This window comes from Dromiciops gliroides, chromosome 2, assembly GCF_019393635.1.
Source record: "Dromiciops gliroides isolate mDroGli1 chromosome 2, mDroGli1.pri, whole genome shotgun sequence".
In the NCBI taxonomy this organism is placed as follows: domain Eukaryota; kingdom Metazoa; phylum Chordata; class Mammalia; order Microbiotheria; family Microbiotheriidae; genus Dromiciops; species Dromiciops gliroides.
In genome coordinates, this window is record NC_057862.1 from 573609815 (window position 1) to 573628869 (window position 19055).

Below are 19055 nucleotides of genomic sequence, written 5' to 3' on the forward strand. Positions count from 1 at the left end.
CTGCTAAGTACAAAGCCTTAGACACATGTTTAATGAATGGTTGAATGAACAAACTTGATATTTCTTGAATATGGAAATTAGATGTTTCCAAAGCAAGTGACACATCTGTGACCATAGGGAAGGAATCACAGCTTCCGGCAGTTATTATGTCAGTAGCTTTTACTTAGGATCATGTTATCTAGAGCTGCAAGGGACCTCAAAGGCTGTCTAGTCTAATACTTTAGGCTTTACACCGGGCCACACTCAACAGTGTCTGGCATATCATCCGCAAGAACAAATACTGGAAAGATCTTCACATGGCTGCTCTGTGCCAGGCCCGTGCCATCCTGCAGAGCCAGAAGCCAGTGGTGGTGAAGAAGAAGCGAACCCACTCACCCAAGAGCACTTAGGGTGCCAGACCTGCCTTTGGCTAATAAAGTCAAACTGCTCAGCCTGAAAAAACAATAAAACAAAACAAAACAAAACATTGAATTAATACAGTTCTTCACATTTCTTTAAGCTTACATGTAGTTTGGGACAGCTAAGTATTGGAGGAAGAAATAAGGAGACAGAAGAATTTATTCTTTAAATCAGTTTGTCTTTAAATAAAAGATGTCAATCCAATTAAAATGGTAGGAGAAGACATTCAGATATCTGGGGTTTATAGATGCTCTATGGCTTTATAGCATTTAGCAGGGCAAGATAAAACAACACAGAACATCATGAAGGAAATATGAAAGAACTCCGGCATGGTGGATGAATGGACCAGTGAATTCCAGGAGTACCTGCAGAGATCAGGCTATTCACTTCAGGCAGCTCTTATGCCTTTTTATATTGGAATGTATTCCTTTATTCCAGATCTATAATTTTATAAAACAATTATGACTGTTTGGGGGAATAGTTCAGGTGCTGAAATATGTTGGATGATTGATTATAATTCACATAGATTTGGGTGACTACAGAAGAGAGCTAATCCTACCCTTTCTTGTCCTCAGTGGGAATTAATTTAGTCTTTTTTTCTTTCCATTTCAGCAACTTCACAACTATTTCACAGGGACTCTTGGAATTCCAGTCTGGGCTTCATACTTGATCTTTGTTGTAGCTACACTAATGATTGGCCTTATCCTTGGTCTGGTAAGACTATTTTTTTCTCATTTTGTCACTACAAACCAGGGGTTCTTAATTTGGAGTCTACAAACCCCTTTTGGGTTCCTACATAAATTTCATGAGGTCTTTGAACTTGAATGGGAAAAAATTACATGATTATTTTCACTAAAGTATCTGAAAGTATTTTCTTTAATTACTTTTTTTTTTTTTCCGGGGCAATGAGGGTTAAGTGACTTGCCAAGGGTCACACAGTTAGTAAGTGTCTGAGGCCAGATTTTAACTCAGGTCCTTCTGAATCCAGGACCAGTGCTTTATCCACTGCACTGCCTAGCTCCCCCCCCCCTTAATTACTTTTTTTAAAAATCTGCTATTTTGAGAAATCCATTGACTTCAACAGATTGTCAAAAGTGTCAATGACACACTCAAAAAGGTTAAGAAAAAACATCTAACACAAATGATTAATTCTGTGCATAGTTGAAGGTAGAATACAAAACAAATAAATATGCAATTTTTCTTATATAGTTTTTCTCATGGGGAAATAGGTGGTGGGGGTCCTTAGGTATTCCTCTGTGAAGAATTACAATTGTTACACAAAGTCCATTTAGAATAAAATGGTCTTTTACTTGGGTGCTGGAGAAAGTGATTGAGAGGGAATCCAGTGGGATGGGAAAGGCTTGAATGAGGAGTAGTGGTATCTCTGTCCCCTGGTGCAGCCCAGGTAGCAGCCAAGCACTATGGGCTTATTTCCTAGTGGGGTGGGAGAGGCATGAATGAGGGGTGGTGGTCCTGACTTCTGGAGCTATCTTTGTTCCTTTGTTCAAGGAGAAAACCTCTGAGTTAGGGCAGACCCATATCAGGGTTTTTTTTTAATGTAACTTAGGATTTCTTGTTAAATTTTCTTATAAGATAACCACTTACTCTCAACTGTTCCTAGTAATTCAGGGTAATTGAAACTGCCATATCATCAAAAATATATTAGCTATTTCTTTCAGCTACCTCCTTCACTATATCTTTAACAATCTCCAAAATAAGTTGGTAGGATTATCATGTGTATTTTCCAGTTCTTTTTCCTCTGATGAAGGTTCATGTTGTCTAAGAAATATCCAAAAGGCAACAACTGAAAAAAGGAAAAGAAAAGGTAATGTAGGATCAGTCCATTGACAAATGGGTCATCTATATATGCAAATATCACTTGTCTGGTTAGAGCACTGTGCTAAGGATCACAAAGTCATGGGTTTGACACATAGACTCATAGTCATAGATCATAGGATCTAAAGCTAGAAAGGACTTTTAGAGGGCATCCAATCCAACTTATACCGTATAGAGTGTTCTTACAACAATCTGATAAGAGTAATTCAGGCTTTAATCACAGCATATAATATGCATTATATGCTACAATAGAGCATATAATAACAATAATTAAATCAACAATTTTTTTTCACGGCTGCCTATTCTACTTTTTGGTAGCTGTAAATGTTAGGATGTTTTCCCTGATATCAAGCCTAAGTTTTTACCTTTTGATGTCATTGCTTCATTTCAGTGTGAGCCATTGAGTTTTACTTAGTCTTATGACCAAAGATTATACTCTTTACCCTAGTCATTTGTCCCATAAATGCACATATGTTGTTCAAAAGGGGAGCATTTTCAAAATTTCTACTAATTGAAAAAAGCAAGCAAATCTTCATTTTCTACCTGATTTCTGCTTGGTTTAGACTCTAGAAACAATATCTTTCCCCACCCCACCCCCTAGTTTGAGGATCCTGATGGTCCTCCCTTGTCCCTGCACTTCTGCCCCTTTCAGAGCCCTTTTGTATATTGATTTGTACCCATTAGATTGCAAGCTTCTTGAGGTCAGGAACTGTCTTTCTTTTTCTCATTTATATCCCCGTCCTTAGAACTGTGCTTGGTACATAATAGGCACTTAATAAATGTTTATTGACTTTTCTTTCTTTCTTTCTTTTTTGGGGGGGCGGGGCTGGGCAATGAGGGTTAAGTGACTTGCCACACAGCTAGTAAGTGTCAAGTGTCTGAGGTCGGATTTGAACTCAGGTTCTCCTGAATCCAGGGCCAGTGCTCTATCCACTGTGCCACCTAGCTGCCCCCAGTGTTTATTGACTTTTGACAAGCAACAACAGTAGTTTACAGAATAGGCACTATTGATGATGGGTCAGTAGTATCCTTTTTACTTATGAAATACTCTTGCAACTGTATGTGAAAATTTTCCACCTATATGTGTTTAGGGAGAAATTTAAATTACAAATGTGCCATTGTAATTGCATATGAAGACAGTAAAAAAAATCCTATTAGTCAATTACAGGTGCATTAGCTAATTTTATCTTAAGAATAGTGAGTCATTAAAACACTCCCTGTCCTTACTTAGACAATTGCTGGTTGTCTGTTGTGCCTTAAAACTCTTATTAAATTCTGTGGAATTTCACTAATTGCTGTAAAGTTGTGTGCTAATTACACAGTTTTTGAGAACAATATAATGAAAGTACCTGATAACTTAGTGAAGGAGAAAAAACAAAAATATTTCCCACCATCACAGAATTTTCAGAATTGGAAAGGACCTGAAGAACATCCAGTCTAATCCATATACAAAAACAAATCCCCAGTAAAATACTCCCATCATGTAGAAGACTTGCAGTAAAGGCACATTCACTTCCTCTGAAGGTACCCTATTTGACTTCTGAATAGTTCAAATTATAAGAAAAATTTTACTGGCATCGAGCCTAAACTTTCTTCTGGGAAACTTCTGTCTGTTGTCCCTGGTTCTGCACTCTGTGACAAACAGAACAAGTCTAATCCATTACTTTACCACATGAGAATTACAGGGGCTTGAAAAGGGCTTTTTGTTGTAAGGGGCTAAAATTCTAGCTAGTCTGTCTAAAGTATCTAATGAGTGGTCGCCAATAAATTATAAGCTTCAGCAAGAGTTAGACTTTTAAGCATTTATTAAGGAGAATAAGAATTTGGTGAAGAGAAAGAGAAAGGCCTAGATTCATCTATCTATTAAAGGGAGAGCACATTTCTAGCTCCACTCTCCACCCAGAGTCCTCACAAAAGAGAGCAAGAGCCAGCCTCCCCCCTTCTTCCTCCCACAAGCAAATGTCACTTCCTGACACCAAAGAAAAGCCACATGGCCTGCCCTCAGGGGTATTCTCCTCATGGTGGAGCTTTCCTACAGTAGCTCACAAGCAGGTGGTGTCCAATCGTTACACTGTAAAAAGGTGGTCTTTTAGCTGAGATTTGAAAGAAGCCAGAAAGACCAGGAATTGGAAGTGAGTACGAAGAGAATTCCAGGTTTGAGGGCAAGCCATTGAAAAATGCCCAGAGCCAAGAGATGGGATGTCTTGTTCAAGGAACATCAAGGCCAGTGTCAATGGGTCAGAGTATGGGAAGTATGGGGAGGGGTTATGTAAGGTGTAAAAAGACTGGAAAGTTAGGTCAAGCTAGGTTGTGAAGGTCTTTGAATGCCAAGCAAAAGATTTTATATTTGCTCCTGAAGGGGATAGGGAGCCCTTCGAGTTTAAGTAGGGAGTGACATGGTAGTGTCTGTGTTTTAGGAAAATCACTTTGGTGTGCTGAGTGGAGAATGAATTAGAGAGGAAAGAAGTGTGGGTTGGGCCACACAACTTTAAACTATTGAAATAGACTAAGAATGAGAAGATACCTGTACTAAGGGATTGTGACAGTATCAGAAAAGAGAAGGGGACATCTTTGAAAGATGTTGCAAAGGTGGAATCCACAGGCCTTGGCAACAGATTGGGCATGGGCTTGAGAGCAAGGAGTCAGAGGTGGCCACCTAAATTGTGACATTGGGGGACTAGGAGGATGATGATGCTTCTACAATGCTAAGGAAGTTTGAAGGTTTAAGGGGAAACTTCAGTTTCCAACATGTTGAGTTTAAAATGTCTATAGGACATCCAGTTCCAGATGTATGAAAATAAGCAGTTGGAAGGTAGAAGAATGAAGGTCATTAGAGAGGTTGGGGTTGGATAAGTAGATTTGAAAATCATTAGCATAGAACTGATCATTGAATCCTTGGCAACTGATAAAATCACCAAGTGAAATAGTATAAAAGGAAGAGTGAAAAGGGCCTGGGACACAGTCCTGTGGTATGCCTGCAGTTCAGAAGCTATGACCAGGATGAAGATCTATCAAAGGATGCTCAGGATAGATCAGATAAGTAAGAGGAGAACCAGGAGAGGGTAGTGTCCTGAAAACTTAGAAGAGAGTATGATCTACAGTGTCAAAGGCTGCAGAGAAGTGAAAGAGTCATCCCTCTTGCTGTTGGGTTTGGCAATTAAGAGATCACTGGTAACTTTGAATGATGAGATCAGAAGGCGGATTTTAGGGAGTTAAGAGGAAAGTGAGAGGAGATGAATTGGAAACACCTATGATAGATGGCCTTCTCTAGAATTTAGTTGCAAAAGGCAAGAGGAATATGAGGTGATAGTTAGTGGCAATTGATGGATCAAGTGAGGAATTTTTGAGAGTGGAGGAAACATAGTCAAATTTATAGATAAGGAAGGGTAAGGGGGGAATAGAATAAGCATTTATAGAATACCTATTAAGTGTGAGGCACTGTTCTAAGTGCTTTACAGATATTATCTCATTGGAGAAGTGAGAGACTGAAGATTGAAGATATGTGAAAATAGGAATGATAGAAAGGGCAATCTGTGGAAGAAAATGTGACATAGAAAGCTTTTAATAAATACTTTTTTGACTTGCTGGTAATGCAGTGAATCTTTGAGGGCTGGGCCTAGAATCAAAAGGACCTGGTTCAAATCTGATCTCAGACACTTACTATCTCTGTGACTCCGGGCAAGTCACTTAACCTGTTTTTGCCTCAGTTTACTCAACCTTAAAATGGGTATAGAACTAGCACCTACTTTTCAGGGTTGTTGTGAGAATCACTTAGCACATGTGCCTGGCACGGAGGTGCTATATGAGCATTTAAATGCTTATACCCTGACTCTCCTTCCCCTTGACATGAAATAATTTTATTTTTACATTTAACACTTTTTGCTGTTGATCATTTAGGATGTCCAGCTTCTTTTGTATGTGTATGTGTTTTAAACAAAAAACCTTTAAAGTGTGCCCAATAAGAATTCTGGGGGCCCAGAGTGTAATCCAAAGCAACACATATAATTCAAGGGAACTGGGATATTTTAAGGTAAACATACCCTTTTAAGTCATCCTATTGACTCTTTGAAAGTTAGTTATTTTTATTTTCACACTTAGATTTTTTTTCTATTTGCCTATAAGGAGCTTCTTTATTAGTTCTGTGACAGTTAACTGGATTATTTTTCATTGCTAATTAGCATGTGCCCGGTGTTAAGGCCTAAAGGAAATTGGCTAGTATACCTAAAACAAATAAAATTTACTCTGCTTCTCCTTTTTTGTTTTGTTTATTTTTGGCAGGTTTTCAAAGGGATTTGCTCCATTACTACAGGACCATGACTAAATTTGCTGGAGTAGTGTTTTTGTGCTTATTAACTTGGGAAATTAGTATAACCCAAGGGTTCTAAAGATCAGGACATTGTTAAGTGTAGGTGAAGCCCTTAACGTTTACTTGATGAAGCAATGAAAACTATCCTCTCAGCATGAACTTTGTTTTTGAAGGAATTTAATGAGTGTTTCTTGACTAACTGAAGTTGACCTTTTCTGAGAACTCATTCATAAAAAATTTAGGTGAGCCCTCCCCCAGGTATTTTCTATATCGCCCTATATTAGAATGCAAACTCCTTGGAGACAGAGATTGTTTTGCTTTTGTCTTTGAATCTCTAGCAGTTGGCACAGAGCTTGGCAATAGTGTGATGATTAAAAATATGAGAAACATAATTTCTGGGTAATTTAATCATTTTATTAATAAGGCTGGCAGGTTATTAGTAAAAGGATGGTCAATGACCATCTCTCTCTGCCCAAAGACCCCATGGTTGTGGTACACAGGGTTTTTATACTCTTGAAACAGCAGGTTTCAATGGGGCCACAAATTGACCCCTGCACATCCTCTTCCCCTCCTCCCCAGTGACCCCTTCCCTGGACAGAGAAGCCTTTGACTATCTAGATAAATTGATCTGTCTCCATCCAAGATTCCTTGTGAGCTTGGGTTGGGGCTGACCAAGATGAAGAGATTCAATGTAATCGTACTTTCAAGGAGAACTGGACCTTGGAGTGAGGGGGACGAAAGAACCAAGAAAGAAAGGGAGAACACTGACCACCCCTACCCCCCATATACCACCCCCCACCAAGATATTGGTCATTAATAATTATTTCTCACATAAGCACTTAATAAATATTGTTTTTCAAATAAACCTGCAGCAAAAGAAAATTCTATAGTTGTGGCCATCCTCATCATCGTGAGCATTTATACAGTGCTTTAAAGTTTACAAAGTGCTTTACAAATATCATTTCATTTTTTACTTATAACAACCTTGGGAAATAGATACTATCTATCTATCTATCTATCTATCTATATATCTATCTCTATATATCCCCAGTTTACAGATAAGGAAACTGAGGCAGATAGAGGTTAAACAACTTGCCCAGGGCCGTACAGCTAGTAAATATCTGAGCCTGGATTTGACTCAAAGTCCATTGTTCTTTTCACTACACTACCTAGCTGTCTTTTTTTTTTGTGTGTGAGGCAATTTGGGTTAAGTGACTTGCCCAGAGTCACACAGCTTGTAAGTGTCAAGTGTCTGAGGTCGGACTTGAACTTAGGTCCTCCTGAATCCAGGGCTGGCACTCTATCCACTGCTCCACCTAGCTGCCCCTTAGATGTCTTAAAAAAGAAAAATAACAACTTTTTTGTGGTTCAAAGGTAAAAGTGATATAGGACATCATATGTTTTGGAGAAAGTTGTAAAAGGAAAAAAAAGTGATCCTCTTATTTAATCAGTAATCAGAAATAATTGCAAAGAAACAATAAACACTTATTAAGCTCTTACTGTATGGAGGACATTGTGTTGGATGTTATGGGAGATAAATAGTTTAGATAAAACAATTTCTCTTTCAGTTTACCAGGAAAAGAGGGAAGTAAAGTATTTCAGTTTCAGGGAGCTGAGTGAAAAAAATTATGAAAGAGAAAAAACTTAAGGCATGTTGGGGGATGGCTTGGGGAGTGGGGTGGGAAGTTGTTCTGTTTGTCTAGAATAGAGAGATTATGAAGGGATATAAGTGATAGGGCTAGAAGGTAGAGTATTGCCAAATTATTTAGTGCCTTGAAGGTCAAATATTTTTATTCATTCATTCATTCATTCATTGCTTTGTTCTGGCTACATTATGAAGGACGGATTGGAGGGGAAAGGGAATATCATTCTAATGTTTCAAAAAGGAAGGAATGGGAAACAAGCATGTACCAAGTACCTATTATATGTCAGGCACTGTACTAAATGCTTTACAAATATTAACTCATTTAATCTTCACAATATCCCTGAGATTATTATACTATTATTATGTTATTATTCCTGTTTTTTCAGACAGAGTAAACAGAGGCAGATGGGTGACATGACTTACCCAGTGTAGTATAGCTAGCAAGTACCTGAGGCTCAATGTGAAAACAGGTTTTCTAACCCTAGGCCAAATGCTCTATCTCCATTGTGCCACCTAGTTGCCAGTTATATGGCACGTTCAGAAGAATGGTGGTTTTGTGGGTGATAATACTAAAGTCAGAAGGAAAATCAGGTTTGGGGGGTAAATAATAAACCTAATATAGGACATTTTGAGTTTAAAATTCTAATGGGATATTCAAGAGAAGTTCTGTAGACAATTGTAAATGTAGGTCTAGTGCTTCAGAGAGGTTGGAACTGAATGTATAGAGTTGGGGAGTACTCTGCATAGATCTGGTAGTTAAAACCATAGAGTACCTACTATGAAGTCAGAGAACATAGGTTCACATGCTGCTTCTGTCACTTACCTCTGTGTCTTAGTCACTTAGACTCTTAGGACTCTGTTTTCTCATTTAGAAAATGAGGGAGGGGGGGCCAGCTAGGTGCTGCAGTGGATAAAAGCACTGGCCCTGAATTCAGGAGGATCTGAGTTCAAATCTGGCTTCAGACACTTGACACTTATTAGCTGTGTGACCCTGGGCCAGTAACTCAACCCCCATTGCCCCGCCCCCCCCCCAAAAAAGAAAAAAATTTTTTAAATGAGGGGGCTGGACTTAATGGCCTCTAAGGTCCCGTTCAGCAGTAAATCTGTGATCCTGTGATCAGTGGGAGTGAACATGATTGTTAAGGGGGCCTATAGAGAATAAAGAGATTGTAGGTAAAGTCAACCCAGTGTCATGAATTTCTCCTGAAACAATAAGCAAATTCTCAAGCTCAGAGGAGGTAGTCAGTTGCTGTAGTAGACAGAGAACTACACTTGGACACAGGGAGACCTGAGTTCAAATTTGGTCTGAAACATTTATTGGCTGTGACCCTGGGCAAATCTCTTAACCTCTCTCTGCCTCAATTTCCTCATGTGCAAAATGGGATAATAGTAGCATGTACCTTCCAGAGTTATGTGGAGAAAATGAAATGGTTGTAATGCATTTTGCAAACCTTAAAGGCCTGGATAAATGGTCATTAAATAGGAGTAGAGGAATAAGCTTCCGTGAGTTACCTAGGCAGGAGAATCCCCAGGATGGGAGTAGTGAGAGTTCAAAAGGACAAAAATAGGAGCTAGTGAAATATTAAAGTGGAAGATCATGTGTTATCTTGGCAAGTGAAGCCAGAGCAGAGCAGGTTGACTGAGGACAGTTGGAGAGGCCAAGGTTTACAAGAAGGTCACTTGAAAAGTTTACAGTGTGAGAAAGTGGTGAAATAGTAGGAGATTGTGATATGTGGAAATTTCAAAGTCCCTTGTCCTAGAGGTAGTACAATTCTTTGAAGAAGTGAGGTCTAACTTGTCACTGTGTTGTGGTTGTTCAGTCATTACAGTAATGTCTGACTCTTTGTGATTCCATTTGGGGTTTTCTTGGCAAAGATCCTGGAGCTATTTGCCATTTCCTTCTCCAACTCATTTTACAGATGACGAACTGAGGCAAACAGGGTTAAGTGACTTGCCCAAGGTCATACAGTTAGTAAATATCTGAGGCCGGATTTGAACTCAGTTCTTTCTGACTCAAGGCTCATCACTCTATCCACTGGGCTGCCTAGCTCCCCCTTTGTGACTCTGTTGTTCTATGGCTTTTATGGATCACAGAGAAGTTGATGGATTTGAGGAGGTTGAAGAATTTCAAGAGAATAGACTTCTCATTATGCCTTCTTGCTCTCTGTTGTGGTTTTGAAATATAATGACATACAAATAGTACAGTGTCTATTATATATTATGCTTCAGTGCCCATGATGTGTAATGCATACACATGCTTTGCCTTTCTACAGCTGGGACTGTGCCTTCAGCAAGCATTGGTTGCTTCTGTCTTGTCAGCTATTCAGTTATAGAACAATCAGAACTCTGAAGTGCCTTGGTTTCAGTGAGCATTTTCATTCCAATTTGTCAGTCATTCTATAATGACATTTTTATTAGCTTCAAGGATTATTATTATAGAGGGACCTGGAATTCTCTGGTTTCATGAAATTATAACATCAGGAGAGGCTTCAGGAATCAGCAGGACACAGCCTTTAGTCAGATGAGAAAACTGTGACCCAGAGAATGAAAATGATTTGCCTGTTATCCTACAAGTTGTATCTTTAGGTACACTTTATTCTTCAGTTGAATTATACTCACTCAGAAATTAATTAAGTTTAACAAACACATATTAAATTCCCACCTATTATGTGAAGGGTCAGAGGGTAGCAGGGCATAATGAAGGAGGGACCAGCCTTGTAAGACCTGGGTTCACATCGAGCATCAGAAACATATTAGCTGTTTTACTGTGAACAAATCACTTAGCCTCATTCTTCCAATCCTCTAACAGGATCCCTTGACATTCTGGTGAACCCTATGGATCCCTTCTCAGAATGGTTTTTAAATGCATAAAATAAAATTCATTGAATTACAAAGGAAATGAATTACAGTGAAACAGTTATCAGGTTTTTTTTTTAAGTTCATATACCTAAATTAAGTCCCCCCTGCTTTCAGATTAGAAATTATAGCACAAGTTTACCTATCTGGATCAGTGAAGAGATCTTTCACAATGAAAGTGAAAACCAACCTTAATCTATTGGCTTTTCACTTTTCCCTTTACTCAACATCTGCATTCTGTCTTCTCCCTTGACCCCTCAGTTCTTTCCCAGGTCATCATACCTGCACTAGCCACTCTCTTCTCTGCAATTTGACCCCTTAGTGAACCAATTCAATGCTTCACTGTCATTTTTGAACCTCTAACTCCCTTATCATATCTGCTGAACGAAGGTGGAGAAAATCATGCAACCATTCTGACTGAATCCACTCACTGCTGCTAGGCAATTCCACTGTACTTCTGTTTTCAACTTACTGTCCCACTCTCCACAGCAGCTTTCCCAAATCATTCCATCTTTCCTCAAAATTCCCATGGCTTCCCCTCCCCCCTCAGCAGAGAACCTTACCTCTTATTTTACAGAAAAAAATTGAGACTATTTGCCGTGAATTCCCTCTTCTCCCCTTTTCCTTGTACTTTATCACTCAGGTGCCTTCTGCCACTCTCCTTCTCTACTGTTTTATATGATGAAGTGGCCTTAACTCCCTACCCTACCCTACTTGTTCATGCAATCCCTTTCCATCCTGTCCTCCAACAGATTGCCTCCTATGTTATCCCTACACTTTCATTTGTTTTCAGTCTCTCCCTAACTTATTTCCTATTGTCTACAAAGATGGTCATGTTTCCTTTATCCTGAAAAAAAAAAACCTCTCACTTGATCCCTCTATTCTTGCTATCATCCTATCTCTTCTATTTATTTATTTTTTTGGTGGGGCAATGAGGGTTAAGTAACTTGCCCAGGGTCACACAGCTAGTAAATGTCAAGTGTCTGAGGCCGGATTTGAATTCAGGTACTCCTGACTCCAGGGCTGGTGCTCTATTCATTGCGCCACCTAGCTGCCCCCATTTCTCTTAATGTTCATGATTTCGAGCATGTTTTCATGCAATCATTTATAATTTTCAGTTCATCTTTTGAAAACTGTTCCTTTCCTTTTACCACTTATCAAATGGGTTATTGCTTTCAGTATTATACATTTGTGTCAGTTTCTTGTATGTTGTGCATATTTGGTGCAAATATTTTCTCTTTCTATAATTTCTCTTTTAGTTCTGTGTTAATTGATTTATTTATGCAGAAACTTTAAAATTTAATTTTGAATAGTCAGTGTTCTCTATTCCATATTTGATTAAACCACAGCTAGGAAAGCTTCCTGTTCCTTGTTTTGTCTATTTAAAAAATTTTTATCTTATAGCACAACCTTTTACAGGTCATTAATATATTTTGTACCTGTTATGTGGTACAAAATATTGGTCTTAACCTAATTTCTGCCACACAGCTTCCCAAGCTTTCTAAAAGTTCTTGTCAAAAAGGTTACCTTCCCATTAATTTATCTTATTGGGTTTATCCGCACTAGACAACTGCTTTCTGCTTTCAGAGCTCCTGATTTTTGCTTCTGTGATGTTTCATTGTTTTACTTTTCTTTTTTTTAATCAGTAACAAATAATTTGATGATCTCTGCTTTATAGCACAGTTTGAAGTCTAGTAATCCTATACCCTATTCATTCATATTTTTTGCCTCATTATTTCATTTAAGATTCCATATATTTTGTTCTTCCAAATGAATGTTATTATTTTATCTGGTTCTAAAAAAGCATCCTCTAGGTAATTTGATTAATATGTCACTAACTATATAAATTAATTTAGGTTATATTGAAGTCAAAAGATTTATCATGGGGCAGCTAGGTAGCACAGTAGATAAAGCACTGGCCCTGGATTCAGGAGTACCTGAGTTCAAATCCGGCCTCAGACACTTGACACTTACTAGCTGTGTGACCCTGGGCGAGTCTCTTAATCCTCAATGCCCTGCAAAAAACAAACGAACAAAAAGATTTATCATTCGAGATAGTCAAACAAAGGGTAAAATGTTTGAGTTTTATTTAACCTGGCAAATATATTAATCCTTCCAATTACTTTGCATATTTAGACAATTTCTGACATCAGATCATATTTTGCTAGACATGATATAAACCTGTCCAGTGAGTCACAAGATTAATAAAATTTTAATATTTTTTATTCTTATCCTTTGGGGAATAAGTCTAAACCATGAAAAGATGAAGTATAGATTTTATACAGTTTTGTTTATCAATATTTTAAATATCCATTTTGATTGTTATTTTACCTTTACTAATTTTATTCTTTTGTGTATGCTTTCTGCCCTCATTTAAATGCACTTGATGACATCAGTGTCAAACATCTGTGACACTGCCATCTGTTAGAACTAAATGGAACTGACATACCAGTTTGTTGAGATGTCCCTTGATAATCATAGGAACCTTGGTTTCCAAAGGGGGAAAAACACAGTTCAAAAATATTTGCTAATCCTCCTCAACCCAAGAAATATTTCTGAAGTGCCCACTTGTGCTTGGCAGGTTAAATAGATATAGGCCATCGCCATTTAAGACTTTAAATATCTGAAATTAATAGCATAAAACATCAACAGAGGTTCCTAAATAAACTCCCTTTCTTTTCTTCTCTTTATTTTGTATCATTCTGTAATGTTTGATGCATAGTTGATGCTCATTAAGTACTTGATTATTGGCTAATTTTACTGGGAACATTTAAAAAAAATTTTTAGTGGGGCAATGGGAACATATTAATACTGAGAGCTGAATTATGAATAAACTTGGAAAAAAGAATTCCCTTTTTCTTCTATGTCACATTGTCTTTTTTTGGGGGGGGTGAGGCAATTGGGGTTAAGCGACTTGCCCAGGGTCACACAGCCAGTAAGTGTCAAGTGTCTGAGGCCGCATTTGAACTAAGGTCCTCCTGACTTCAGGGCATGTGCTCTATCCACTGCGCCACCTAACTGCCCCCACATTGCTTTTTTATAGCTTTTCAATGCAATGCTATGGAAGATACAAAAAATACATTTTAAAAAATACAAAAGATAGTCCTGGCCTTCAGAAAGTATTCTCAATGAGCTTACACTATACTAGAGGAGATACACACACACACACACACACACACACACACACACACACACACGAGTATACTATCAGGTAAACTGAGGGAAAGGGAAGGCTTCCTAGAGACATTGGCACCTGATTTAAACTTTAAAGGAAGTCACTGATTTTTTTTTTTTGAACGGTCAGAGGACAAAGAATTTACTTTCAGTTTTGAAATGAAGGCTAGAACAGTGATAGAATGGAAATCACAAAAAATTTCATGGAAGAAGAGGCCTTTTCATCTGAACCTTTTAGAATATAGAAACTGGGAGAGGGGCATGCCATACCTTTCCAAAGGGAATACCGTGAATAAAGGCACAGTTGTAGGAAAATGCAGGGAAGCATATTCAGAGTATGATGAGCATAAGGTATATGGAGGGGACATGGGAAACGTAAATTGGAATCATACTGTAGAGGCTCTTAGATACCAAAGTAAGGAATATGAACTTTATTTGGCAGATAATGAGGAAGCACTGCAAATTTTTGAGAAAGTAGAGTGATAGTAGCAGAACTTTTAAAAAGATTGACATAGTCAAAATGATAATATTGTCATCAGAAAAAATAATGATACTGACATATTTAAACTTTCCAGTTGTCTATTCCTCAGTTACTATTGGGACATTCTGTTTTCTGTGATTAATTGATTTCCTGGGAATACCTCTGTTTTAAAGACAAGTATCTTTTCATGTTTTTCCTCCTTAGTGAGAAGGATTCTGAAATTGTGTCTTGTAGATGGAGGAAATAACAGGCATTTCAATGATAGAAAACATTGACATTCAATGCAGAGCTTACAAAAGAACAAGTCCTTTTATGGGGGGAGTGTGTGTGCGGGGAGGGGTATGGGTAAATATATAGATATCTATATCTACATATTTATCTACAGAGAGAGCATGATTTAGGGGAAAGAACTAAGAAGACTTGAGCTCCAATGTTGGCCCAGGCACTATCTAGCTTTCTGTGACCCTAGACAATTTCTTTAACTTCAGTGGGCTTAACTTTTCCATAAAATGAGATTGTACAAGATTTGTATTTAGTCAGTGAGTAAGCTTTTGTTAAGCCCTGACGTATGCTAGGCATCACACATTCCTTGACCTTGAAGAGCATATATTCTATAAAGGAAACAACATATATACATATAAATAAATGTAAAATATATAGAGAGAGTAAATGAAAGGTTAATGGGGAGGAGATAATATTAGAAATTGTGGGGATCAGGAAAGGACTCATTAGGAGGTTTTCATTAAGCCAACCCTTGAAAGAAACTAGCGATTCTTTTTTTTTTTTTTTTTGGTGAGGCAGTTGGGGTTAAGTGACTTGCCTAGGGTCACACAGCTAGTAAGTGTTGTGTCTGAGGCTGGATTTGAACTCAGGTCGTCTTGGCTCCAGGGCCAGTGCTCTATCCACTGCGCCACCTAGCTGCCCTGAAATTAGCGATTCTTAAGATGTAAATGCTAGGGATAGATTCTCTCTAATTCTAAAATTGTGTACAGATGAAGACCAATAATTTAACTTTGTAATTTCATTGGCTTACGGAATTCCCTGATGAGGAAACTCACTCTGCCAATGCAAGCCAGTTGGCTAAAGGAAAAGTGATTAAGTGACCTGGCTAGTATGACAGAGATAGTATGTGCCTGAGGCTGAACTTCCTGTCTACAAGACTTTCCCTTTATCTACTATACCGTGCTGCCTCCTTTTATGATTCCATAAAAAAGAAGCAGACTGGTACAGTGAAAAGAATCTTGGATTTCGAGTCAGAGGACCTGAGTTCAAATTCCTGCTCTGCTAAATTTACTAGGATCTGTGTTATTGGATAAGTCACTTAAGATCTATACCTATAATTTCCTCATCTGTAAAATGAGGGAAATGGACTCGATCAGGTCTTCTTAAACTTTATCCACTCATGACCCCTTTTTGCCCCCCAAATTTTTTTTGTGAACCCACATTCAGTTATGTGACCCCATTCAGGATTGTGACCCACAGTTTAAGAAACTAGGGACTAGATGACCTCTGGAATTCCTTCCTGATATAATGTGTGATCCTACAATAATCCCAGTTCCTTTATGTCAGTACTGCCCCACCACCATCGTCCCCAACCCTGTAAAGTAACAATAAGAACAATAACAATAACTTCCCCCCTTAGATTTGCATATCCATTCAATGGATTTTATTGCTTTCAGTTTTATTAATCTCTTCTCTGGTTTTCGTTTTTTAAAAATTAAATTAATTATATTTTTGTTACATCAAGTTCTGAACTGTCTCCCTCCCCCCCTAAACCTCTACAATAGCAAAGGGCACTGTTTGACATAGATTTATAAATATATATAAAACCATACTATGTGTGCTTCTATTTATAAGTACTTTCTCTGGAGATAGATAGCATCTTCCTTCATAACTCTTTTGTAGTTGATTTGAGTATTTATAGAACTCAGACCTAACTTGGTTCTTCACCATTATTCTTCAAATGATATTGCTGTTACTGTATGCACAGTTCTCTTGGTTCTGCTCATTTCACTTTTCATTATTTCATGCAAGTCTTTACATGTTTTTCTAAAAACAACCAGCTCATCATTTCTTACAGCACAGTAGTATTCCATCACAATCATATACCACAACTGGTTTAGCTATTCCCAAATTGATGAGCATCCCCTCAATTTCCAGTTCTTTGCTAGCACAAAGAGAGCTGGTATAAATATCTTAGAACATATAGGTACTTTTCCTTTTTTGCTGATTATCTTGGGAAACAGACCCAATAGTGGCATTGCCCAGTCAAAGGGTATAAGCAGTTTAATAGCTCTTGGGCCACAATTCCACAATGCTCTCTAAAATGGTTGGATCATTACAATTCCACCAACAGTGTATTGATGTCCCAATTTTTCCACAGCTCTTCAAACATTTATCATTTTCCCCTTCTGTCATTTTAGCTGATATGATAGGCATGAGATGATATCTCAAAGCTGTTTTAATTTGAATTTCTCTAATCAATAATGACTTAGAACATTTTTATATGACTATATATAGTTTTGAGTTCTTCATTGAAAAATTGCCTATTCATATATCCTTTGGCATTTATCCATTGAGGAATGACTCATATAAATTTGACAAAATTCTCTATATATTTGAGATGAGACTGTTAATCTAAGCCACTGTCTATACAAAAATTTCCCCAATTTTCTGTTTTTCTTTTAATTTTGGCTACGTTGGTTTTATTTGTACAAAACCTATTTTAATTTAAAAAATATTTTTTCAATCTTAATAGTATTTTTTCCACTTACATGTAAAGATAGTTTTCAACATTTGTTTTTATAAGATTTTAAGTTCCAAATTTTTTTCCCTCCCTCCCCTCTCCCCAAGATGGCAAGCAATAGGTTACATATGTACAATCACATTAAACATTTTCCCATTAGTCATGTTGTGAAAGAAGAATCCGAACAAAAGGGGAAAACCTCAAAAAAGGGAAAAAAATAGTATGGTTCAGTCTGCATTCAGACTCCACAATTTTTTTTTTCTGGATATAGAGAGCATTTTCCATCATGAATCCTTTGGAATTGTCTTGGATCATTGTGTTGCTGAGAAGAGCTAAATCTATCACAGCTAATCAACACACAATGCTGCTGTTATTGTATACAATGTTCTCCTGGTTCTGTTCACTTCACTCAGGCTCAGTTCACTTAAATCTTTCCAGGTTTTTCTGAAATCTGCTTGCTCACTATTTCTTATAGCCCAGTAGTATTCCATTACATTCATATGCTACCATTTGTTCAGTCATTCCCTAATTGATGGGCTTACCCTCAATTTCCAATTCTTTGCCACCACAAAGATAGCTGCTTGAAATATTTTATTACATATGGATCCTTTTCCCTTTTTTATGATCTCTTTGAGATACAGACCTAGTCAAAGGGTATGCACAGTCCCATTGCCCTTTGGGCATAGTTACAAATTGCTCTACAGAATGGTTGGATCAGTTCATAACTCCACCAACAATGCATCAATGTTCTAATTTTTCCACATCTTCTCCAACATTTATTTTCCTTTTTTTTGTACAAAGCCCTTTTCATGTAATGTAATCAAAATTACCCATTTTATACCTCACAATGCTATCTTTTGCTTATTCATACATTCCTCCCCTATCTCTAAGTTTGATAGTCAATAAGTTCCATGTTTTTCAGAGTTTCTTATGATAGCTCTCTTTATATCTGGGTCATGCATCCATTTTGACCTTATCTTGGTAAATTGTGTAAGTATTGGTCTATGCCCAATTTCTGCCAGACTTCTTTCCAGTTTTCCCAACAATTTTTACCAAATATTGAATTTTTGTCCTCCAAACTTAAATCTTTACATTTGTAAAACACAAAGTTAATATAATCATTTACTACTTGTTTTATATATGTCTACTTTGTTCCATTGATCGACCTTTGTATTTCTTAGCCAGTACCAGATAGTTTTGATAGTCATTACCTTACAATATAGTTTAAGATGTGGTACTACTAAACCTCCTTTCTTTGTATGTTTTCATTAATTCCTTTGATGTTCTTGCCTTTTTGTCCTTCCAAATGAATTTATGATTATTTTTTCTAGTTCAATAAAATAATATTTTGGTAATTTAATTGGGATGGTATTGAATAAGTAGATTAGTTTAGGTGGAATTGTTATTGTTATTATATTGACTCTGCCCACTTATGAATAATTAATATTTCTACAGTTATTTAAACTTGATTTTATTTATAAAAAATGTGTTTTGTAATTATGTTCATGTATTTCCTGGCTTTGTCTTGACATGTGTGCTCCCAGGTATTTTATACAGTCTATAGTTATTTTAAATACAGTATCTCTTACTATCTGTTCTTGCTGAATTTTAT

The 19055-nt window shown here is 37.3% G+C and overlaps 1 protein-coding gene across 1 annotated transcript in view; it reads left to right on the plus strand.

Moving 5' to 3' along the window:
- TMX4 (thioredoxin related transmembrane protein 4) overlaps positions 1 to 19055 on the plus strand; it is a 99443-nt gene that overhangs the window by 69977 nt on the left and 10411 nt on the right. The window contains exon 6 of the mRNA XM_043984646.1: positions 1012 to 1113. Coding sequence (XP_043840581.1) covers positions 1012 to 1113 — 102 coding nt within the window. The remainder of the gene's footprint in view (positions 1 to 1011; positions 1114 to 19055) is intronic.